This window comes from Phyllobates terribilis, unplaced genomic scaffold (assembly GCF_046119375.1).
Source record: "Phyllobates terribilis strain yellow unplaced genomic scaffold, ASM4611937v1 Scaffold_7__3_contigs__length_470593459, whole genome shotgun sequence".
NCBI classification, from domain to species: domain Eukaryota; kingdom Metazoa; phylum Chordata; class Amphibia; order Anura; family Dendrobatidae; genus Phyllobates; species Phyllobates terribilis.
Genome location: NW_027362767.1, coordinates 158,717,998 through 158,744,128, shown reverse-complemented (window position 1 = coordinate 158,744,128; position 26,131 = coordinate 158,717,998). Strand labels below are relative to the sequence as shown.

General features: G+C 50.8%; 2 protein-coding genes across 3 annotated transcripts in view; one reads left to right on the top strand and one right to left on the bottom strand.

The window, feature by feature from the left end:
• The window catches only part of METTL25B (methyltransferase like 25B), a 30,716-nt gene extending 26,002 nt beyond the window's left edge, over positions 1-4,714 (bottom strand). Inside the window, exon 1 of the mRNA XM_073639508.1 lies at positions 4,416-4,714. The gene's annotated coding sequence lies outside the window, so the exon portion shown is untranslated. The remainder of the gene's footprint in view (positions 1-4,415) is intronic.
• Positions 4,352-21,362, top strand: ISG20L2 (interferon stimulated exonuclease gene 20 like 2). Of its 2 annotated transcripts, none has more exons than XM_073639512.1 (4): positions 4,352-4,497; positions 5,406-6,161; positions 20,603-20,803; positions 21,166-21,362. In XM_073639512.1, exons 2-4 carry the CDS (start codon positions 5,496-5,498, stop codon positions 21,277-21,279), a joined length of 981 nt encoding a protein of 326 aa, XP_073495613.1. In that variant the 5' UTR covers positions 4,352-4,497; positions 5,406-5,495; the 3' UTR covers positions 21,280-21,362. The 2 variants fall into 2 exon arrangements, with proteins under 2 accessions (XP_073495613.1, XP_073495614.1); XM_073639513.1 differs by having other exon boundaries at positions 4,489-4,619.
• Positions 21,363-26,131: the final 4,769 nt, after the last annotated feature.

Genomic DNA, 26,131 nt, shown 5'->3' with positions numbered 1-26,131 from the left:
CTGCTGAGCCGTGTATCTAATCCTATCCTGTGTGATACTGTCTGCTGAGCCGTGTATCTAATCCTCTCCTGTGTGATACTGTCTGCTGAGCTGTGTATCTAATCCTATCCTGTGTGATACTATCTGCTGAGCCGTGTATCTAATCCTATCCTGTGTGATACTGTCTGCTGAGCAGTGTATCTAATCCTATCCTGTGTGGTACTCTCTGCTGAGCTGTGTATCTAATCCTATCCTGTGTGATACTGTCTGCTGAGCCGTGTATCTAATCCTATCCTGTGTGATACTGTCTGCTGAGCCATGTATCTCATCCTATCCTGTGTGATACTGTCTGCTGAGCCGTGTATCTAATCCTATCCAGCGTGATACTGTCTGCTGAGCCGTGTATCTAACCCTATCCTGTGTGATACTGTCTGCTCAGCCATGTATCTAATCCTAACATGTGTGATACCGTCAGCTGAGCTGTGTATCTCATCCCATCCTGTGTGATACCATCTGCTGAGCCGTGTATCTCATCCCATCCTGTGTGATACTGTCGGCTGAGCTGTGTATCTAATCCTATCCTGTGATACTGCCTGCTGAATCATGTATCTAATCCTATCCTGTGTGATACTGTCTGCTGAGCCTGTATCTCATCCTATCCTGGGTGATACTGTCTGCTGAGCCGTGTATCTAATCCTATCCTGTGTGATACTGTCTGCTGAGCTGTGTATCTAATCCTATCCTGTGTGATACTGTCTGCTGAGCTGTGTATCTAATCCTATCCTGTGTGATACTGTCTGCTGAGCCGTGTATCTCATCCCATCCTGTGTGACTGCTGAGCCGTGTATCTAATCCTATCCTGTGTGATACTGTTTGCTGAGCCGTGTACCTAATCCTATCCTGTGTGATACTGTCTGCTGAGCCGTGTATCTAATCCTATCCTGTGTGATACTGTCTGCTCAGCCATGTATCGTATCTCATCCTATCCTGTGTGATACTGTTTGCTGAGCCGTGTATCTAATCCTATCCTGTGTGATACTGTTTGCTGAGCCGTGTATCTAATCCTATCCTGTGTGATACTGTCTGCTGAGCCGTGTATCTAATCCTATCCTGTGTGATACTGTCTGCTGAGCTGTGTATCTAATCCTATCCTGTGTGATACTATCTGCTGAGCCGTGTATCTAATCCTATCCTGTGTGATACTGTCTGCTGAGCCGTGTATCTAATCCTATCCTGTGTGATACTGTCTGCTCAGCCATGTATCGTATCTCATCCTATCCTGTGTGATACTGTCTGCTGAGCTGTGTATCTAATCCTCTACTGTGTGATACTGTCTGCTGAGCCGTGTATCTAATCCTATCCTGTGTGATACTGTCTGCTGAGCCGTGTATCTAATCCTATCATGTGTGTGTGATACTGTCTGCTGAGCTGTGTATCTAATCCTATCCTGTGTGATACTGTCTGCTGAGCCGTGTATCTAATCTTGTCCTGTGTGATACTGTCTGCTGAGCCGTGTATCTAATCCTATCATGTGTGATACTGTCTGCTGAGCCGTGTATCTAATCCTATCCTGTGTGATACTGTCTGCTGAGCCGTGTATCTAATCCTATCATGTGTGTGTGATACTGTCTGCTGAGCTGTGTATCTAATCCTATCCTGTGTGATACTGTCTGCTGAGCCGTGTATCTAATCTTGTCCTGTGTGATACTGTCTGCTGAGCCGTGTATCTAATCCTATCCTGTGTGATACTGTCTGCTGAGCCGTGTATCTAATCCTCTCCTGTGTGATACTGTCTGCTGAGCCGTGTATCTAATCCTATCATGTGTGTGTGATACTGTCTGCTGAGCTGTGTATCTAATCCTATCCTGTGTGATACTGTCTGCTGAGCCGTGTATCTAATCTTGTCCTGTGTGATACTGTCTGCTGAGCCGTGTATCTAATCCTCTCCTGTGTGATACTGTCTGCTGAGCCGTGTATCTAATCCTATCCTGTGTGATACTGTCTGCTCAGCCATGTATCTAATCCTATCCTGTGTGATACCGTCTGCTGAGCTGTGTATCTCATCCCATCCTGTGTGATACCATCTGCTGATCCGTGTATCTCATCCCATCCTGTGTGATACTGTCTGCTGAGCTGTGTATCTAATCCTATCTTGTGATACTGCCTGCTGAATCATGTATCTAATCCTATCCTGTGTGATACTGTCTGCTGAGCCTGTATCTCATCCTATCCTGTGTGATACTGTCTGCTGAGCCGTGTATCTAATCCTATCCTGTGTGATATTGTCTGCTGAGCCGTGTATCTAATCCTATCCTGTGTGATACCGTCTGCTGAGTCGTGTATCTAATCCTATCCTGGGTGATACCGTCTGCTGAGCTGTGTATCTCATCCCATCCTGTGTGATACCATCTGCTGAGCCGTGTATCTCATCCCATCCTGTGTGATACTGTCTGCTGAGCTGTGTATCTAATCCTATCTTGTGATACTGCCTGCTGAATCATGTATCTAATCCTATCCTGTGTGATACTGTCTGCTGAGCCTGTATCTCATCCTATCCTGTGTGATACTGTCTGCTGAGCCGTGTATCTAATCCTATCCTGTGTGATACCGTCTGCTGAGCCGTGTATCTAATCCTATCTTATGTGATATTGTCTGCTGAGCCGTGTATCTAATCCTATCCTGTGTGATACTGTCTGCTGAGCTGTGTATCTAATCCTATCCTGTGTGATACTGTCTGCTGAGCCGTGTATCTAATCCTATCCTGTGTGATACCGTCTGCTGAGTCGTGTATCTAATCCTATCCTGGGTGATACTGTCTGCTGAGCTGTGTATCTAATCCTAGCCTGGGTGATACTGTCTGCTGAGCTGTGTATACCTGCCCTGCCCCCATATACAGTACATGCTCTCGGCAGCACACGTCCTGGTTTCACGCTGCCGATAACAATCCTTCGTATACCGCCATAACCGATCTGATCGCCCAACAATCAAGCGTTTTATTAATCTGACAGGGAGAGTTATGGGTGGCATACGGGAAGGGGGTGCAGGGAGGTTACGGGTGGAGTACGGGGGGTGAACGCTCATTCACAATTATTGGACCCTGTAAAGACGTTGGCGACAACAGAGAGGGGCCGGCACATTTCAGTACTTCAGGCGCATGTGGATGACGTAGGACGCATCATCCAATTCAATAATGGCAGGAGGACGGCGATTCTGCTAACCGAGGACGCCCAGATCATGGACGCCCATCCTACGATAAGGTGTCGCGACCTGGATCCGTTACCACGATGCAGCTGCCGCCATCTTGGTGCGCCTGTGTAGGTCAGTGATACACTGAGCTTCATCAGTGGCCGCCATTGTCACTACACACTGCGGTAACATTATAAGCGACTGATCGTCCCATGAAAAAATAAAAGGAAAAAAAAAAGGAGGTGCAAAATCTAAATAAATCACGCCCCGATACCTGAGAATATGGGCTAATAAGGCTCTGATAATATGGGGTTAATAATGCTTCGATATCTGGTATGGAGCTAATAGCACCCCGATACCTGATAATATGGGCTAATAACTCCCCGATACCTGATAATATGGGCTAATAACGCCCCAATACCTGATAATATGGGCTAATAACGCCCCAATACCTGATAATATGGGACTAATAACGTCTGATACCTGATAATATGGGCTAATAACGCCCCGATACCTGATAATATGGGCTAATAACGGCCGGATACCTGATAATATGGGACTAATAACGTCTGATACCTGATAATATGGGCTAATAACGCCCCGATACCTGATAATATGGGCTAATAATGGCCGGATACCTGATAATATGGGCTAATAACGGCCGGATACCTGATATGGTCCTAATCACATCTGATACCAGATAATATGGGCTAACAACGGCCGGATACCTGATAATATGGGTCTAATAACGTCTGATACCTGTTAATATGGCGCTAATAATGCTCTGACACCTGATAATATGGGGCTAATAATGCTTAGATACCGGATAATATGGGCTATAATGCCCGATACCTGATAATATGGGGCTAATAACGCCTGATACCTGATAATATGGGGCTAATAATACCCCGATACCTGATAATATGGCGCTAATATTTTTGTCGCCCTTGTAGAGGAGATTTCAGTCACACAGCTGTGGCGTCCGGACATTTCTATGGCCATAAAATTAAAGTGGTCCCCTAAAAAATGTGTGGTAATGGCGCATTGAACCAGACACCATTGTGGTATGATGACCCCTAAACAATACATTGGGGGGTACATGTGTGATACCTCCTGGTATCTAAGCCAAACCCATACGATACACATATAATCAGCGTGTATGATACTCCCGGGGCCTAATATCAGGCTGCAGCAGGGGCCCCTCCCTGCTCGTCAATATGCAGATGGCGACTCTCCCTCCCCGCACTTACACTCCTCCATGTGAGGCCGGCGCTCCGTGTGATAGTGGGACGTGACGTTACACCCGGAAGGCCTTCACGTCCCGTGTGCCTGGTGAGTTCTCGCTCCGGTGCTCCGCTCCCATCTATTGTCTACTCATTAACCGTCCGTGCAGCGAACCGGGTAACGGCCTGTGCATCCCCGGCCTCTCCTCGCTGCGAGGCCGAATCTCTGAGGTAATGATTCGGATCCTAGTGCAGGAGACGCCGCGGTCTCGCGTGCGGCCTGCACGGTGGTGGCGAGCCGGAAGTGATTACTGTATGGGGGTTTCCATCTGTATTGTACATATTTCTCTAATTCTGTATATTATTAGTACATTTGTCAAGTTTTAGGCACAAATAATGGAAATTTATGGTGATTTTTTTTAAAAGCTGACATTATGGTGTATATCAATAGAGGACAGCTTTTACCACAACAAGACAGGGCAGGATCAATAGTGCAGCCTGCCGTCCCTCCCCCCGCCCTCGGGCCGCCCGCCGTCCCCCCGCCCTCGGGCCGCCCGCCGTCCCCCCCGTCCTCGGGCCGCCCGCCGTCCCCCCCGTCCTCGGGCCGCCCGCCGTCCCCCCCGTCCTCGGGCCGCCCGCCGTCCCCCCCCGTCCTCGGGCCGCCCGCCGTCCCCCCCCGTCCTCGGGCCGCCCGCCGTCCTCCCCGTCCTCGGGCCGCCCGCCGTCCTCCCCGTCCTCGGGCCGCCAGCCGTCCTCCCCGTCCTCGGGCCGCCCGCCGTCCTCCCCGTCCTCGGGCCGCCCGCCGTCCTCCCCGTCCTCGGGCCGCCCGCCGTCCTCCCCGTCCTCGGGCCGCCCGCCGTCCTCCCCGTCCTCGGGCCGCCCGCCGTCCTCCCCGTCCTCGGGCCGCCCGCCGTCCTCCCTGTCCTCGGGCCGCCCGCCGTCCTCCGGTTTTCCTCAGAGTAATGGGAAGGATTCTTTGCAGTCCGAGCACTGTGTAACCATGTGTCTGTGTTGTAGGTGATGCCGCTTTCTCACCGTCCGACATCGGGTGAAGGAAGGACGATACACGTCAGTTAGTCCTCCGCTCGCACCGCTGAAGGAGCCATCATGGCCGACCCGTTCATAAACCTAGACGTGTCCTCCGGCCTCTCGAGGGCTCAGCGCGGGGAAGGAAATCGAAAGCACAAGGAATTTTTGAGAAAGCGGAAGTATCTGGAGAAACGCGGATTCCTGAAGCAAAAGCAGCTGCCGAATAAGAAACCGGGGCAGCCGAGAAACGCGTGGGAGTGCGGCCAGCAGAACGGCCAGGCGGAGGGTGACCGGCCGGGGAGGCAGCAGGGGGTGCTGGATGGATCCGCCCGGACTGTGACGGCCGGCGCCCCGCACCAGCCGGGGACACTGAGCATCAGTATAAACTGTGCCGCTAATCGCCCTCGTCCTGCTGCCCCCGTAATGGACGGCGCCAAAGAACCCGCCAAGCCCCTCATACCGTGCCCTAACTTGCTGCTCAGCGAGTACGAGAGCGGCCTCCCCCCTGCCGCATCGATGCCCAGCTACAAACTGCTCGCTATTGACTGTGAAATGGTGGGCACGGGGTTCAAGGGCCGGAACAGCGCCCTGGCGCGGTGCAGCATCGTGAATTACCAGGGGGACGTGGTGTACGACAAGTACATCCGGCCCGTCTGCCCCGTCACTGACTTCAGGACCAGATGGAGCGGCATCCGGAGGGAACATCTCTCCAACGCCACCCCCTTCAGTGTAGCACAAAAAGAGGTAAGATGGCCTCCAGGGAAAAGAAGGATCGGGCATGCTAGATTTCAACATGCCCAGTCTCTTTATCCTAAGCCACCAGCCATGTCTACTATCCGCCTACTCCCCTTTGAGCCCCAACACAAACATGTAATAACTTTATTCGGCCAATTCCTACCTAGTCTGAGTAGCCGCCTTTTAGAGATTGATGGCGTGATTGATTGGTGCGGTCTGACTTCTGGGACCTCCACTGTTCAGCACAGCGCCAGTCATCCAGATGTGGCGATGTCTGGTACTGCAGCTCATTCACAGACACTACATATTTGGTGTTGCCTCGACTGTAATTGTTTGAACTAATAGACTATAATACTTATTCTCTTTAAGAGGAATATAAAAAAAAATTGCCATTTTTAATTTTTTTTTTCTTTTTTTTTTTTTTGGGGTGATGTGGGGGTCACATGGTTTTTCCCTCCAAAAAAAGAGTAATAAAGTTATGGCTGTTGGAATGTTTATTTTAGACATGTTGTGACCTGAAGGTGTCACTAGAGGGAGCCCACACTCTAGATATTATAATAATAATAGTTTATTTATATAGCGCCAACATATTCCGCAGCTCTTTACACTTCAGAGGTTCATAGACAAGAGTCATAAGTAACATAGCTAAAGATCATACAATAATTACAGCAAAAATAATGACGACCCTGCTGGTAAGAGCTTACAATCTACAATGAGGTGGGGGTGACACAAAGTACAGGGGCTTATTTACCAGGGCTGTGGGGTCGGTAAGCCAAACCTCCGACTCCACCATACTCGGCTCATGTGTGAGTGATAAATTTCCTGTAGCACAGATTCATCTCAGCTAAAAGTCCAGACCCTTAGATCAGGAATAGGACCGACATTTATAGGACATTTCATAATTTTCCCAAATTCTTTCGAAAAAAATATTCCCCACAAACTGCATTGAACTACTGTACCCAATGTATTATATATTTTAGGAGTTGGAGTCGGTCCATTTTATACTGACTCCACCAAAATGGACTCCGACTCTGATTCCACAGCCCTGTATATGTACAATGATGGTCCAGTCATCTTGAGGGAACGGGGGACAGATAAAGGCGGCATGAGGTCATCACCAGCCAGGATCTGTAGGGCTTTTGGGTGCGGTGGAGTTTTATGGAGAATTATGTTCAGAGAAATAGTGAATGGGCTATATACAAAAGGAACATGCAAGTGTCACTAGAGGGAGCCCACGGTATAGACATGTTGCATCTTGAAAGCACCACTAGAGGGAGCCCACGGTATAGACATGTTGCATCTTGAAAGCACCACTAGAGGGAGCCCACGGTATAGACATGTTGCATCTTGAAAGCACCACTAGAGGGAGCCCACGGTATAGATATGTTGCAACCTTACAGGTACTACTAGGGCAGGGATGTCAAACTCAAAACACACAGAGAGCCAAAATGAAAAACTTTAACAAAGTCGCGGGCCAACCAGTTATAGTGGCCCCACATAGTCCTCCATACAGAATAATGGGCCCCACATAGTCCTCCATACAGAATAATGGGCCCCACATAGTGCTCCATACAGAATAACGGGCCCCACAAAGTCGTCCATCCAGAATAACGGGCCCCACATAGTCGTCCTCCATCCAGAATAACGGGCCCCACATAGTCGTCCTCCATGCAGAATAACGGGCCCCACATAGTCGTCCTCCATGCAGAATAACGGGCCCCACATAGTCGTCCTCCATGCAGAATAACGGGCCCCACATAGTCGTCCTCCATCCAGAATAACGGGCCCCACATAGTCGTCCTCCATCCAGAATAACGGGCCCCACATAGTCGTCCTCCATCCAGAATAACGGGCCCCACATAGTCGTCCTCCATCCAGAATAACGGGCCCCACATAGTCGTCCTCCATCCAGAATAACGGGCCCCACATAGTCGTCCTCCATCCAGAATAACGGGCCCCACATAGTCGTCCTCCATCCAGAATAACGGGCCCCACATAGTCGTCCTCCATCCAGAATAACGGGCCCCACATAGTCGTCCTCCATCCAGAATAACGGGCCCCACATAGTCGTCCTCCATCCAGAATAACGGGCCCCACATAGTCGTCCTCCATCCAGAATAACGGGCCCCACATAGTCGTCCTCCATCCAGAATAACGGGCCCCACATAGTCGTCCTCCATCCAGAATAACGGGCCCCACATAGTCGTCCTCCATCCAGAATAACGGGCCCCACATAGTCGTCCTCCATCCAGAATAACGGGCCCCACATAGTCGTCCTCCATCCAGAATAACGGGCCCCACATAGTCGTCCTCCATCCAGAATAACGGGCCCCACATAGTCGTCCTCCATCCAGAATAACGGGCCCCACATAGTCGTCCTCCATCCAGAATAACGGGCCCCACATAGTCGTCCTCCATCCAGAATAACGGGCCCCACATAGTCGTCCTCCATCCAGAATAACGGGCCCCACATAGTCGTCCTCCATCCAGAATAACGGGCCCCACATAGTCGTCCTCCATCCAGAATAACGGGCCCCACATAGTCGTCCTCCATCCAGAATAACGGGCCCCACATAGTCGTCCTCCATCCAGAATAACGGGCCCCACATAGTCGTCCTCCATCCAGAATAACGGGCCCCACATAGTCGTCCTCCATCCAGAATAACGGGCCCCACATAGTCGTCCTCCATCCAGAATAACGGGCCCCACATAGTCGTCCTCCATCCAGAATAACGGGCCCCACATAGTCGTCCTCCATCCAGAATAACGGGCCCCACATAGTCGTCCTCCATCCAGAATAACGGGCCCCACATAGTCGTCCTCCATCCAGAATAACGGGCCCCACATAGTCGTCCTCCATCCAGAATAACGGGCCCCACATAGTCGTCCTCCATCCAGAATAACGGGCCCCACATAGTCGTCCTCCATCCAGAATAACGGGCCCCACATAGTCGTCCTCCATCCAGAATAACGGGCCCCACATAGTCGTCCTCCATCCAGAATAACGGGCCCCACATAGTCGTCCTCCATCCAGAATAACGGGCCCCACATAGTCGTCCTCCATCCAGAATAACGGGCCCCACATAGTCGTCCTCCATCCAGAATAACGGGCCCCACATAGTCGTCCTCCATCCAGAATAACGGGCCCCACATAGTCGTCCTCCATCCAGAATAACGGGCCCCACATAGTCGTCCTCCATCCAGAATAACGGGCCCCACATAGTCGTCCTCCATCCAGAATAACGGGCCCCACATAGTCGTCCTCCATCCAGAATAACGGGCCCCACATAGTCGTCCTCCATCCAGAATAACGGGCCCCACATAGTCGTCCTCCATCCAGAATAACGGGCCCCACATAGTCGTCCTCCATCCAGAATAACGGGCCCCACATAGTCGTCCTCCATCCAGAATAACGGGCCCCACATAGTCGTCCTCCATCCAGAATAACGGGCCCCACATAGTCGTCCTCCATCCAGAATAACGGGCCCCACATAGTCGTCCTCCATCCAGAATAACGGGCCCCACATAGTCGTCCTCCATCCAGAATAACGGGCCCCACATAGTCGTCCTCCATCCAGAATAACGGGCCCCACATAGTCGTCCTCCATCCAGAATAACGGGCCCCACATAGTCGTCCTCCATCCAGAATAACGGGCCCCACATAGTCGTCCTCCATCCAGAATAACGGGCCCCACATAGTCGTCCTCCATCCAGAATAACGGGCCCCACATAGTCGTCCTCCATCCAGAATAACGGGCCCCACATAGTCGTCCTCCATCCAGAATAACGGGCCCCACATAGTCGTCCTCCATCCAGAATAACGGGCCCCACATAGTCGTCCTCCATCCAGAATAACGGGCCCCACATAGTCGTCCTCCATCCAGAATAACGGGCCCCACATAGTCGTCCTCCATCCAGAATAACGGGCCCCACATAGTCGTCCTCCATCCAGAATAACGGGCCCCACATAGTCGTCCTCCATCCAGAATAACGGGCCCCACATAGTCGTCCTCCATCCAGAATAACGGGCCCCACATAGTCGTCCTCCATCCAGAATAACGGGCCCCACATAGTCGTCCTCCATCCAGAATAACGGGCCCCACATAGTCGTCCTCCATCCAGAATAACGGGCCCCACATAGTCGTCCTCCATCCAGAATAACGGGCCCCACATAGTCGTCCTCCATCCAGAATAACGGGCCCCACATAGTCGTCCTCCATCCAGAATAACGGGCCCCACATAGTCGTCCTCCATCCAGAATAACGGGCCCCACATAGTCGTCCTCCATCCAGAATAACGGGCCCCACATAGTCGTCCTCCATCCAGAATAACGGGCCCCACATAGTCGTCCTCCATCCAGAATAACGGGCCCCACATAGTCGTCCTCCATCCAGAATAACGGGCCCCACATAGTCGTCCTCCATCCAGAATAACGGGCCCCACATAGTCGTCCTCCATCCAGAATAACGGGCCCCACATAGTCGTCCTCCATCCAGAATAACGGGCCCCACATAGTCGTCCTCCATCCAGAATAACGGGCCCCACATAGTCGTCCTCCATCCAGAATAACGGGCCCCACATAGTCGTCCTCCATCCAGAATAACGGGCCCCACATAGTCGTCCTCCATCCAGAATAACGGGCCCCACATAGTCGTCCTCCATCCAGAATAACGGGCCCCACATAGTCGTCCTCCATCCAGAATAACGGGCCCCACATAGTCGTCCTCCATCCAGAATAACGGGCCCCACATAGTCGTCCTCCATCCAGAATAACGGGCCCCACATAGTCGTCCTCCATCCAGAATAACGGGCCCCACATAGTCGTCCTCCATCCAGAATAACGGGCCCCACATAGTCGTCCTCCATCCAGAATAACGGGCCCCACATAGTCGTCCTCCATCCAGAATAACGGGCCCCACATAGTCGTCCTCCATCCAGAATAACGGGCCCCACATAGTCGTCCTCCATCCAGAATAACGGGCCCCACATAGTCGTCCTCCATCCAGAATAACGGGCCCCACATAGTCGTCCTCCATCCAGAATAACGGGCCCCACATAGTCGTCCTCCATCCAGAATAACGGGCCCCACATAGTCGTCCTCCATCCAGAATAACGGGCCCCACATAGTCGTCCTCCATCCAGAATAACGGGCCCCACATAGTCGTCCTCCATCCAGAATAACGGGCCCCACATAGTCGTCCTCCATCCAGAATAACGGGCCCCACATAGTCGTCCTCCATCCAGAATAACGGGCCCCACATAGTCGTCCTCCATCCAGAATAACGGGCCCCACATAGTCGTCCTCCATCCAGAATAACGGGCCCCACATAGTCGTCCTCCATCCAGAATAACGGGCCCCACATAGTCGTCCTCCATCCAGAATAACGGGCCCCACATAGTCGTCCTCCATCCAGAATAACGGGCCCCACATAGTCGTCCTCCATCCAGAATAACGGGCCCCACATAGTCGTCCTCCATCCAGAATAACGGGCCCCACATAGTCGTCCTCCATCCAGAATAACGGGCCCCACATAGTCGTCCTCCATCCAGAATAACGGGCCCCACATAGTCGTCCTCCATCCAGAATAACGGGCCCCACATAGTCGTCCTCCATCCAGAATAACGGGCCCCACATAGTCGTCCTCCATCCAGAATAACGGGCCCCACATAGTCGTCCTCCATCCAGAATAACGGGCCCCACATAGTCGTCCTCCATCCAGAATAACGGGCCCCACATAGTCGTCCTCCATCCAGAATAACGGGCCCCACATAGTCGTCCTCCATCCAGAATAACGGGCCCCACATAGTCGTCCTCCATCCAGAATAACGGGCCCCACATAGTCGTCCTCCATCCAGAATAACGGGCCCCACATAGTCGTCCTCCATCCAGAATAACGGGCCCCACATAGTCGTCCTCCATCCAGAATAACGGGCCCCACATAGTCGTCCTCCATCCAGAATAACGGGCCCCACATAGTCGTCCTCCATCCAGAATAACGGGCCCCACATAGTCGTCCTCCATCCAGAATAACGGGCCCCACATAGTCGTCCTCCATCCAGAATAACGGGCCCCACATAGTCGTCCTCCATCCAGAATAACGGGCCCCACATAGTCGTCCTCCATCCAGAATAACGGGCCCCACATAGTCGTCCTCCATCCAGAATAACGGGCCCCACATAGTCGTCCTCCATCCAGAATAACGGGCCCCACATAGTCGTCCTCCATCCAGAATAACGGGCCCCACATAGTCGTCCTCCATCCAGAATAACGGGCCCCACATAGTCGTCCTCCATCCAGAATAACGGGCCCCACATAGTCGTCCTCCATCCAGAATAACGGGCCCCACATAGTCGTCCTCCATCCAGAATAACGGGCCCCACATAGTCGTCCTCCATCCAGAATAACGGGCCCCACATAGTCGTCCTCCATCCAGAATAACGGGCCCCACATAGTCGTCCTCCATCCAGAATAACGGGCCCCACATAGTCGTCCTCCATCCAGAATAACGGGCCCCACATAGTCGTCCTCCATCCAGAATAACGGGCCCCACATAGTCGTCCTCCATCCAGAATAACGGGCCCCACATAGTCGTCCTCCATCCAGAATAACGGGCCCCACATAGTCGTCCTCCATCCAGAATAACGGGCCCCACATAGTCGTCCTCCATCCAGAATAACGGGCCCCACATAGTCGTCCTCCATCCAGAATAACGGGCCCCACATAGTCGTCCTCCATCCAGAATAACGGGCCCCACGTAGTCGTCCTCCATCCAGAATAACGGGCCCCACGTAGTCGTCCTCCATCCAGAATAACGGGCCCCACGTAGTCGTCCTCCATCCAGAATAACGGGCCCCACGTAGTCGTCCTCCATCCAGAATAACGGGCCCCACGTAGTCGTCCTCCATCCAGAATAACGGGCCCCACGTAGTCGTCCTCCATCCAGAATAACGGGCCCCACGTAGTCGTCCTCCATCCAGAATAACGGGCCCCACGTAGTCGTCCTCCATCCAGAATAACGGGCCCCACGTAGTCGTCCTCCATCCAGAATAACGGGCCCCACGTAGTCGTCCTCCATCCAGAATAACGGGCCCCACGTAGTCGTCCTCCATCCAGAATAACGGGCCCCACGTAGTCGTCCTCCATCCAGAATAACGGGCCCCACGTAGTCGTCCTCCATCCAGAATAACGGGCCCCACGTAGTCGTCCATACAGTATTATGGGCCCCACATAGTCCTCTATACTGTATAACGGGCCCCACATAGTCCTCCATACTGTATAACGGGCCCCACATAGTCCTCCATACAGTATAACGGGCCCCACATAGTCCTCCATACAGTATAATGACCCCACATATTCCTCCACACAGAATAATGGCCCCACATAGTCCTCCACGCAGTATAATGGGCCTCACAGTTCTCCACGCAGTATAATGGGCCCCACATAGTCCTCCATACAGAATAATGGCCCCACATATGGGTGGTGGTTCTGGTGTCGTGGGCCAAATATAATCACCCTGTGAACCAGATTTGGCCCACGGGCCATTGTTTGACACGCGTGTTCTAGTGGTACCTGCAGGTCACAACATGTCTAACCCGTGGGCTCCCTCTAATGATGTCTGCATGTTGCAACATGTCTATGCTGTGCGCTCTCTCTAGTGGTACCTGCAGGTCACTACATCTATACTGGGGGCTGCTTCTAGTGCATACATGTCAAACTCTGGCCGCAGGGTGGTTTTATTTGGCTTGCGAGACCAGAACCACCACCCGTATGTAGCGCCATTATACTGTATGGAGGACTATGTGGGGCCATTATACTGTATGGAGGACTATGTGGGCCATTATACTGTATGGAGGACTATGTGGGGTCCATTATACTGTATGGAGGAGTGTGTGGGGTCCATTATACTGTATGGAGGAGTGTGTGGGGTCCATTATACTGTATGGAGGAGTGTGTGGGGTCCATTATACTGTATGGAGGAATATGTGGTGCCCATTATACTATATGGAGGACTATGTGGGGTCCATTATACTGTATGGAGGAATATGTGGTGCCATTGTACTGTATGGAAGAATATGTGGGGCCCATTATACTGTATGGAGGACTATGTGGGCCCATTATACTGTATGGAGGACTATGTGAGGCCATTATTCTGTATGAAGGACTATGTGGGGCCCATTATACTGTATGGAGGACTATGTGGGGTCCATTATACTGTATGGAGGAATATGTGGTGCCATTATACTGTATGAGGACAATGTGGGACCCATTATACTGTATGGAGGACTATGTGGGGCCCGTTATTCTGTACGGAGGACTATGTGGGGACATTATTCTGTATGGAGGACTATGTGGGGCCCATTATTCTGTATGGAGGACTATGTGGGGCCCGTTATTCTGTACGGAGGACTATGTGGGGACATTATTCTGTATGGAGGACTATGCGGGGCCATTATACTGTATGGAGGAATATGTGGGGCCCATTATTCTGTATGGAGGACTATGTGGGGCCCGTTATTCTGTACGGAGGACTATGTGGAGACATTATTCTGTACGGAGGACTATGTGGGGACATTATTCTGTATGGAGGACTATGTGGGGCCCATTATTCTGTATGGAGGACTATGTGGGGCCCGTTATTCTGTACGGAGGACTATGTGGGGCCCGTTATTCTGTACGGAGGACTATGTGGGGCCATTATACTGTATGGAGGAATATGTGGGGCCATTATACTGTATGGAGGAATATGTTGGGCCATTATTCTGTATGGAGGAATATGTGGGGCCCATTATTCTGTATGGAGGACTATGTGGGGCCCGTTATTCTGTATGGAGGACTATGTGGGGCCCGTTATTCTGTACGGAGGACTATGTGGGGACATTATTCTGTACGGAGGACTATGTGGGGCCCATTATTCTGTATGGAGGACTATGTGGGGCCCATTATTCTGTATGGAGGACTATGTGGGGCCCGTTATTCTGTACGGAGGACTATGTGGGGACATTATTCTGTATGGAGGATTATGTGGGGCCCATTATTCTGTCTGGAGGACTATGTGGGGCCCATTATTCTGTCTGGAGGACTATGTGGGGCTATTATTCTGTATGGAGGACTATGTGGGGCCCATTATACTGTATGGAGGACTATGTGGGGCCCATTATTCTGTATTTAGGAATGTGTGGGGCCCATTATTCTGTATTTAGGAATGTGTGGGGCCCATTATTCTGTATTTAGGAATGTGTGGGGCCCATTATTCTGTATGGAGGACTGTGTGGGGCCATTATTCTGTATGGAGGAATGTGTGGGGCCCATTATTCTGTATGGAGGACTATGTGGGGACATTATTCTGTATGGAGGAATGTGTGGGGCCCATTATTCTGTATGGAGGACTATGTGGGGACATTATTCTGTATGGAGGAATGTGTGGGGCCCATTATTCTGTATGGAGAACTATGTGGTGCCCATAATACTGTATGGAGGACTATGTGGTGCCCATTATACTGTATGGAGAACTATGTGGGCCATTATACTGTATGGAGGACTATGTGGTGCCCATTATACTGTATGGAGAACTATGTGGGCCATTATACTGTATGGAGGACTATGTGGTGCCATTATTCTGTATGGAGGACTGTGTGGGGCCCATTATTCTGTATGGAGGACTATGTGGGGCTCATACTGTATGGAGGACTATGTGGTGCCATTATTCTGTATGGAGGAGTATGTGGGGCCCATTATTCTGTATGGAGGACTATGTGGGGCCATTATTCTGTATGGAGGAATGTGTGGGGCCCATTATTCTGTACGGAGGACTATGTGGGGCCATTATTCTGTATGGAGGAATGTGTGGGGCCCATTATTCTGTATGGAGGACTGTGTGGGGACATTATTCTGTATGGAGGAATGTGTGGGGCCCATTATTCTGTATGGAGGAATGTGTGGGGCCCATTATTCCGTATGGAGGACTGTGTGGGGCCATTATTCTGTATGGAGGAATGTGTGGGGCCCATTATTCTGTATTTAGGAATGTGTGGGGCCCATTATTCTGTATTTAGGAATGTGTGGGGCCCATTATTCTGTACGGAGGACTATGTGGGGCCATTATTCTGTATGGAGGAATGTGTGGGGCCCATTATTCTGTATGGAGGACTATGTGGTGCCATTATTCTGTATGGAGGACTGTGTGGGGCCCATTATTCTGTATGGAGGACTATGTGGGGCTCATACTGTATGGAGGACTATGTGGTGCCATTATTCTGTATGGAGGAGTATGTGGGGCCCATTATTCTGTATGGAGGACTATGTGGGGCCATTATTCTGTATGGAGGAATGTGTGGGGCCCATTATTCTGTACGGAGGACTATGTGGGGCCATTATTCTGTATGGAGGAATGTGTGGGGCCCATTATTCTGTATGGAGGACTGTGTGGGGACATTATTCTGTATGGAGGAATGTGTGGGGCCCATTATTCTGTATGGAGGAATGTGTGGGGCCCATTATTCCGTATGGAGGACTGTGTGGGGCCATTATTCTGTATGGAGGAATGTGTGGGGCCCATTATTCTGTACGGAGGACTATGTGGGGCCATTATTCTGTATGGAGGAATGTGTGGGGCCCATTATTCTGTATGGAGGACTGTGTGGGGCCATTATTCTGTATGGAGGAATGTGTGGGGCCCATTATTCTGTATGGATGACTATGTGGGGACATTATTCTGTATGGAGGACTATGTGGGGACATTATTCTGTATGGAGGACTATGTGGGGACATTATTCTGTATGGAGGAATGTGTGGGGCCCATTATTCTGTATGGAGGACTATGTGGGGACATTATTCTGTATGGAGGACTGTGTGGGGCCATTATTCTGTATGGAGGAATGTGTGGGGCCCATTATTCTGTATGGAGGACTATGTGGGGACATTATTCTGTATGGAGGACTGTGTGGGGACATTATTCTGTATGGAGGACTGTGTGGGGCCATTATTCTGTATGGAGGAATGTGTGGGGCCCATTATTCTGTATGGATGACTATGTGGGGACATTATTCTGTATGGATGACTATGTGGGGACATTATTCTGTATGGAGGACTGTGTGGGGACATTATTCTGTATGGAGGACTGTGTGGGGCCATTATTCTGTATGGAGGACTGTGTGGGGCCATTATTCTGTATGGAGGAATGTGTGGGGCCCATTATTCTGTATGGAGGAATGTGTGGGGCCCATTATTCTGTATGGATGACTATGTGGGGACATTATTCTGTATGGAGGACTATGTGGGGACATTATTCTGTATGGAGGACTATGTGGGGACATTATACTGTATGGAGGACTATGTGGGGACATTATTCTGTATGGAGGAATGTGTGGGGCCCATTATTCTGTATGGAGGACTATGTGGGGCCTATTATTCTGTATGAAGGACTATGTGGTGCCATTATTCTGTATGGAGGACTATGTGGGGACATTATTCTGTATGGAGGAATGTGTGGGGCCCATTATTCTGTATGGAGGACTATGTGGGGACATTATTCTGTATGGAGGACTATGTGGGGCCATTATTCTGTATGGAGGAATGTGTGGGGCCCATTATTCTGTATGGAGGACTGTGTGGGGTCCATTATACTGTATGGAGGAATGTGTGGGGCCCATTATACTGTATGGAGGACTGTGTGAGGTCCATTATTCTGTATGGAGGAATGTGTGGGGCCCATTATTCTGTATGGAGTATTATATGGTGGCCACTATTCTGTATGGAGGAATGTGTGGGGCCCATTATTCTGTATGAAGGACTATGTGGTGCCATTATTCTGTATGGAGGACTATGTGGGGCCATTATTCTGTATGGAGGAATGTGTGGGGCCCATTATTCTGTATGGAGGAATGTGTGGGTCCCATTATACTGTATGGAGGACTGTGCGGGGCCCATTATTCTGTGTGGGGTCCATTATTCTGTATGGAGGAGTGTGTGGGGCCATTATACTGTATGGAGGAGTGTGCGGGGCCCATTATTCTGTATAGAGCACTATGTGGTGCCATTATTCTGTATGGAGGACTATGTGGGGCCATTATTCTGTATGGAGGAATGTGTGGGGCCCATTATTCTGTATGGAGGAATGTGTGGGGCCCATTATTCTGTATGGAGGACTGTGTGGGGCCATTATTCTGTATGGAGGAATGTGTGGGGCCCATTATTCTGTATGGATGACTATGTGGGGACATTATTCTGTATGGAGGACTATGTGGGGACATTATTCTGTATGGAGGACTATGTGGGGACATTATTCTGTATGGAGGAATGTGTGGGGCCCATTATTCTGTATGGAGGACTATGTGGGGACATTATTCTGTATGGAGGACTGTGTGGGGCCATTATTCTGTATGGAGGAATGTGTGGGGCCCATTATTCTGTATGGAGGACTATGTGGGGACATTATTCTGTATGGAGGACTGTGTGGGGACATTATTCTGTATGGAGGACTGTGTGGGGCCATTATTCTGTATGGAGGAATGTGTGGGGCCCATTATTCTGTATGGATGACTATGTGGGGACATTATTCTGTATGGATGACTATGTGGGGACATTATTCTGTATGGAGGACTGTGTGGGGACATTATTCTGTATGGAGGACTGTGTGGGGCCATTATTCTGTATGGAGGACTGTGTGGGGCCATTATTCTGTATGGAGGAATGTGTGGGGCCCATTATTCTGTATGGAGGAATGTGTGGGGCCCATTATTCTGTATGGATGACTATGTGGGGACATTATTCTGTATGGAGGACTATGTGGGGACATTATTCTGTATGGAGGACTATGTGGGGACATTATACTGTATGGAGGACTATGTGGGGACATTATTCTGTATGGAGGAATGTGTGGGGCCCATTATTCTGTATGGAGGACTATGTGGGGCCTATTATTCTGTATGAAGGACTATGTGGTGCCATTATTCTGTATGGAGGACTATGTGGGGACATTATTCTGTATGGAGGAATGTGTGGGGCCCATTATTCTGTATGGAGGACTATGTGGGGACATTATTCTGTATGGAGGACTATGTGGGGCCATTATTCTGTATGGAGGAATGTGTGGGGCCCATTATTCTGTATGGAGGACTGTGTGGGGTCCATTATACTGTATGGAGGAATGTGTGGGGCCCATTATACTGTATGGAGGACTGTGTGAGGTCCATTATTCTGTATGGAGGAATGTGTGGGGCCCATTATTCTGTATGGAGTATTATATGGTGGCCACTATTCTGTATGGAGGAATGTGTGGGGCCCATTATTCTGTATGAAGGACTATGTGGTGCCATTATTCTGTATGGAGGACTATGTGGGGCCATTATTCTGTATGGAGGAATGTGTGGGGCCCATTATTCTGTATGGAGGAATGTGTGGGTCCCATTATACTGTATGGAGGACTGTGCGGGGCCCATTATTCTGTGTGGGGTCCATTATTCTGTATGGAGGAGTGTGTGGGGCCATTATACTGTATGGAGGAGTGTGCGGGGCCCATTATTCTGTATAGAGCACTATGTGGTGCCATTATTCTGTATGGAGGACTATGTGGGGCCATTATTCTGTATGGAGGAATGTGTGGGGCCCATTATTCTGTATGGAGGAATGTGCGGGGCCCATTATACTGTATGGAGGACTGTGCGGGGCCCATTATACTGTATGATGACTACGTGGAGGCCATTATACTGTATGGAGGACTATGTGGGGTCCATTATACTGTATGGAGGAGGGTGCGGGGTCCACCGTCCCGCATGGAGGAGTGTGTGGGGCCCATTATACTGTATGGAGGAGTGTGTGGGGCCCATTATACTGTATGGAGGAGTGTGTGGGGCCCATTATACTGTATGGAGGAGTGTGTGGGGCCCATTATACTGTATGGAGGAGTGTGTGGGGCCCATTATACTGTATGGAGGAGTGTGTGGGGCCCATTATACTGTATGGAGGAGGGTGCTGGGCCCATTATACTGTACGGAGGAGGGTGCTGGGCCCATTATACTGTATGGAGGAGTGTGTGGGGCCCATTATACTGTATGGAGGAGTATGTGGGGCCCATTATACTGTATGGAGGAGTGTGTGGGGCCCATTATACTGTATGGAGGAGTGTGCGGGGCCCATTATACTGTACGGAGGAGGGTGCGGGGCCCATTATACTGTATGGAGGAGGGTGCGGGGTCCACCGTCCCGCATGGAGGAGGGTGCGGGGCCCATTATACTGTGTATTGGTTGGCCTGTGGCTTTGTACCAAGTTTTTGATTTTGGCCCTGTGTGTTTTGAGTTTGCCATCCCTGCTCTATAAGGAGCCCACGGTACAGACATGTTGCGACCTGCAGGTTTTACAAGAGGGAGCCCAGCACATAGGGCTTCATATAGGACCTAAGAAACGCCATAAAAGGTATATATTTGCTGTTATACTTCTTTCTCAATCCCACAGGTCCTAAAACTGCTCCACGGTAAGATAGTTATCGGTCACGCCATACAAAACGACTACAAGGCCCTGGGTTACTTCCACCCTAAGGAGATGACGCGAGACACGTCGAAGATCCCCTTGCTGAACCGTAAGGCTGGCTTCTCGGAGAAGGAACCAGCATCCCTGAAGCGTCTCGCCAAACAGGTTCTTCATAAAGACATCCAGGTACGGCCCCCGCACCTTTGTCAGAGCCCGTTTTGTCCTGATGCATGCTACAGTTTTCCAGTGTACGGTTAACAGGACATTCTCCTGTGAAGCCCCCGATGGCAGTCATGGGGTCATGGCAACCTGTCGGACCTTCATCAGTTCGAGAGCGGCCAATGGGATCCATGACGCTATTTAAATGGTTAAACGTCAGCGATCGGAGCTAGTGCGTAATAGTCATGTGATCGCCAGTGTTCTCTGGGCCAGACCTTAGCAGGCCCAGATCGCCTCTGCAACCGACCTGCCACATGGGGTTAAAGAGCTGCGTGTGTTAAGAAACGTTTGCGGCATCTATATTCACCCTATATTTTGTCATCTTGTAGATGGGAAGAGGCGGCCATTCCTCTGTAGAAGACGCCAAGACTACGATGGAGCTGTACCGGGCAGTGGAAGCGGAGTACGAGCGGGAGCTGGCGGCCGGCGCAGCACAACAATGATCTTGCATCTCCTGGGTTTTATCATAGCTGAATTGTTTTATATGACGTAATGGGAATAAAATAGGAGTGCGGCTTCTCTCCTACACGGTGTCCTGTGTCCGATGTGTATGCAGGGGGCAACCAAATAGTAACAAACCCCCCCCAGGCCTGATCTAATCTCTTCTATAGGGATATCGTATGAAAGCCGCTCACCAATATAATCTCCATGTAACAACAGCGGAGGGATTTGATAGACTACAAGGGCAGATTCACCGCCCCCAGGAGCATAAAAGCCCCCACAACACTGAATAGTGAGGGGACCACCGCTCCCATAGACAGTGACTTGTGGCGGTCAGTTATGTGCACTATTGCTCCTTTCACCCAGGAACCCTCTCTTGTGATGGTTGGGGGGTCGCACTGGCCAGACCCCCAGCAATCATACCTGCGTCACTGTAGGTGGGCCCACATTTATAGGAATAACCCTATAAGTGATTCTAGATATGCGGCACTATCTTAAAGTAGTTTCCATATTGGAAGGTCGGTGGACTCCTCATGGTGGGGACTGGGGAGGGCTGCAGGCGAACTCCTCCCGGAAGGGGACTTGGGAGGGCCGCGGGCAGACTCCTCCTCCCGGAAGGGGACTGGGGAGGGCCGCGGGCGGACTCCTCCTCCCGGAAGGGGACTGGGGAGGGCCGCGGGCGGACTCCTCCTCCCGGAAGGGGACTGGGGAGGGCCGCGGGCGGACTCCTCCTCCCGGAAGGGGACTGGGGAGGGCCGCGGGCGGACTCCTCCTCCCGGAAGGGGACTGGGGAGGGCCGCGGGCGGACTCCTCCTCCCGGAAGGGGACTGGGGAGGGCCGCGGGCGGACTCCTCCTCCCGGAAGGGGACTGGGGAGGGCCGCGGGCGGACTCCTCCTCCCGGAAGGGGACTGGGGAGGGCCGCGGGCGGACGCCTCCTCCCGGAAGGGGACTGGGGAGGGCCGCGGGCGGACTCCTCCTCCCGGAAGGGGACTTGGGAGGGCCGCGGGCGGACTCCTCCTCCCGGAAGGGGACTGGGGAGGGCCGCGGGCGGACTCCTCCTCCCGGAAGGGGACTTGGGAGGGCCGCGGGCGGACTCCTCCTCCCGGAAGGGGACTTGGGAGGGCCGCGGGCGGACTCCTCGTTTACTATAAGTGGTGGATTGGGAGGTAAATTGAGATGACAGGAACGCCCTTCTCTCACGGTTTCATCCTCTGATTTTTATGACTCTTTGCTGTCGGTGAATGACATTAGTTTACATCTAGAAAGTTCAACAAGCTTTGCCGATGACATTACCGAGCTTTCAGCAGGAAGACATATTGGTGTTTTCAGCATCTGGATGGTCCCTGACAGCAGCTGTCTACAAGGCGCAGTAGAATTATAGTGACTGGAGCAAAGCGTTATTCTTGAGAAGCAACAGTCCTAAAATAAGGAAACTGATATTACCGTGTGATTATTGCAATTCCAGTGCTGTCCCACCAGGTGGCGGTGCTGCACTTTTTACTTGATTGGATGATAGTTTCTGGCTGCGGTCAGCGAGCTCCGCAGTCCAGTAACGGTGCAGTAATTACAGCTACTATCTTTTATGTGTATCTTTGTCGGCTCGTCGTCTGCACCTCATTATTTACCAGGTCCTGGAATACAGGGTTGTTTGCTAAAAAAAAAAAAAATGACAGACACAAAGCTTCACTGTCCTCCCCTCCGCGGCATTACACAGCTCCGATGGGCAGAGCAGCGTCGGCTGAGTGTAAGGGACCAGTGGAGTCCTGTAATAGTACTGTACTCCCCAGCATATACGGAGGGGCCTGCAGGACTATACACGGCTCACACAGGATAGGATTAGATACACAGCTCAACACACAGTATCACACAGGAGAGGATGAGATACACAGCTCAGCAGACAGTATCACACAGGATAGGATTAGATACATGGCTCAGCAGACAGTATCACACAGGAGAGGATTAGATACACGGCTCAGCAGACAGTATCACACAGGATAGGATTAGATACACGGCTCAGCAGACAGTATCACACAGGATAGGATTAGATACACGGCTCAGCTGACAGTATCACACAGGATAGGATTAGATACACGGCTCAGCAGACAGTATCACACAGGATAGGATTAGATACACGGCTCAGCAGACAGTATCACACAGGATAGGATTAGATACACGGCTCAGCAGACTGTATCACACAGGATAGGATTAGATACACGGCTCAGCAGACGGTATCACACAGGATAGGATTAGATACACGGCTCAGCTGACAGTATCACACAGGAGAGGATTAGATACACGGCTCAGCAGACAGTATCACACAGGAGAGGATTAGATACACGGCTCAGCAGACAGTATCACACAGGAGAGGATTAGATACACGGCTCAGCAGACAGTATCACACAGGAGAGTATTAGATACACGGCTCAGCAGACAGTATCACACAGGAGAGGATTAGATACACGGCTCAGCAGACAGTATCACACAGGAGAGGATTAGATACACGGCTCAGCAGACAGTATCACACAGGAGAGGATTAGATACACGGCTCAGCAGACAGTATCACACAGGAGAGTATTAGATACACGGCTCAGCAGACAGTATCACACAGGAGAGGATTAGATACACGGCTCAGCAGACAGTATCACACAGGAGGGGATTAGATACACAGCTCAGCAGACAGTATCACACAGGAGAGGATTAGATACACGGCTCAGCAGACAGTATCACACAGGATAGGATTAGATACACAGCTCAGCAGACGGTATCACACAGGATAGGATTAGATACACGGCTCAGCAGACAGTATCACTCAGGATAGGGTTAGATACACAGCTCAGCAGACAGTATAATACAGGATAGGATTAGATACACGGCTCAGCAGACAGTATCACACAGGATAGGATTAGATACACAGCTCAGCAGACAGTATCACTCAGGATAGGGTTAGATACACGGCTCAGCAGACAGTATCACACAGGATAGGATTAGATACACAGCTCAGCAGACAGTATCACAGGATAGGATTAGATACACGACTCAGCACACTATCACACAGGAGAGGATTAGATACACGACTCAGCAGACGGTGTCACACAGGATAGGATTAGATACACGGCTCAGCTGACAGTATCACACAGGAGAGGATTAGATACACGGCTCAGCTGACAGTATCACACAGGAGAGGATTAGATACACGGCTCAGCAGACAGTATCACACAGGATAGGATTAGATACACGGCTCAGCAGACAGTATCACACAGGAGAGGATTAGATACACGGCTCAGCAGACAGTATCACACAGGAGAGGATTAGATACACGGCTCAGCAGACAGTATCACACAGGAGAGGATTAGATACACGGCTCAGCAGACAGTATCACACAGGATAGGATTAGATACACGGCTCAGCAGACAGTATCACACAGGATAGGATTAGATACACGGCTCAGCACACAGTATCACACAGGAGAGGATTAGATACACGGCTCAGCAGACAGTATCACACAGGAGAGGATTAGATACACGGCTCAGCACACAGTATCACACAGGAGAGGATTAGATACACGGCTCAGCAGACAGTATCACACAGGATCGGGTTAGATACACGGCTCAGCAGACGGTATCACTCAGGATAGGGTTAGATACACGGCTCAGCAGACGGTATCACACAGGATAGGGTTAGATACACAGCTCAGCAGACGGTATCACACAGGATAGGATTAGATACACAGCTCAGCAGATGGTATCACAGGATAGGATTAGATACACGGCTCAGCAGACGGTATCACACAGGATAGGATTAGATACACGGCTCAGCTGACAGTATCACACAGGAAAGGATTAGATACACGGCTCAGCAGATGGTATCACAGGATAGGATTAGATACACGGCTCAGCAGACAGTATCACACAGGATAGGATTAGATACATGGCTCAGCAGACAGTATCACACAGGAAAGGATTAGATACACGGCTCAGCAGATGGTATCACAGGATAGGATTAGATACACGGCTCTGCAGACAGTATCACACAGGATAGGATTAGATACACGGCTCAGCAGACAGTATCACACAGGATAGGATTAGATACACGGCTCAGCGGACAGTATCACACAGGATAGGATGAGATACACGGCTCAGCGGACAGTATCACACAGGATAGGATTAGATACACGGCTCAGCAGACGGTATCACACAGGATAAGATTAAATACACGGCTCAGCAGACGGTATCACACAGGATAGCATTAGATACACGGCTCAGCAGACGGTATCACACAGGATAGGATTAGATACATGGCTCAGCAGACAGTATCACACAGGATAGGATTAGATACACGGCTCAGCAGACAGTATCACACAGGATAGGATTAGATACACGGCTCAGCAGACAGTATCACACAGGATAGGATTAGATACACGGCTCAGCAGACAGTATCACACAGGATAGGATTAGATACACGGCTCAGCAGACAGTATCACACAGGATAGGATTAGATACACGGCTCAGCAGACAGTATCACACAGGATAGGATTAGATACACGGCTCAGCAGACAGTATCACACAGGATAGGATTAGATACACGGCTCAGCAGACAGTATCACACAGGATAGGATTAGATACACGGCTCAGCAGACAGTATCACACAGGATAGGATTAGATACATGGCTCAGCAGACAGTATCACACAGGACAGGATTAGATACACGGCTCAGCAGACAGTATCACACAGGATAGGATTAGATACACAGCTCAGCAGACAATATCACAGGATAGGATTAGATACACGGCTCAGCAGACAGTATCACACAGGATAGGATTAGATACACGGCTCAGCAGACAGTATCACACAGGA

Bases quoted from the DNA above. Each gene is read 5' to 3' on its own strand.
- ISG20L2 (XM_073639512.1), top strand. From the start codon at position 5,496: ATGGCCGACCCGTTCATAAACCTAGACGTGTCCTCCGGCCTCTCGAGG. The intron at 6,162-20,602 runs GTAAGATGGCCT...TCAATCCCACAG, and splicing joins TCAGTGTAGCACAAAAAGAG to GTCCTAAAACTGCTCCACGG. The intron at 20,804-21,165 runs GTACGGCCCCCG...GTCATCTTGTAG, and splicing joins TTCTTCATAAAGACATCCAG to ATGGGAAGAGGCGGCCATTC.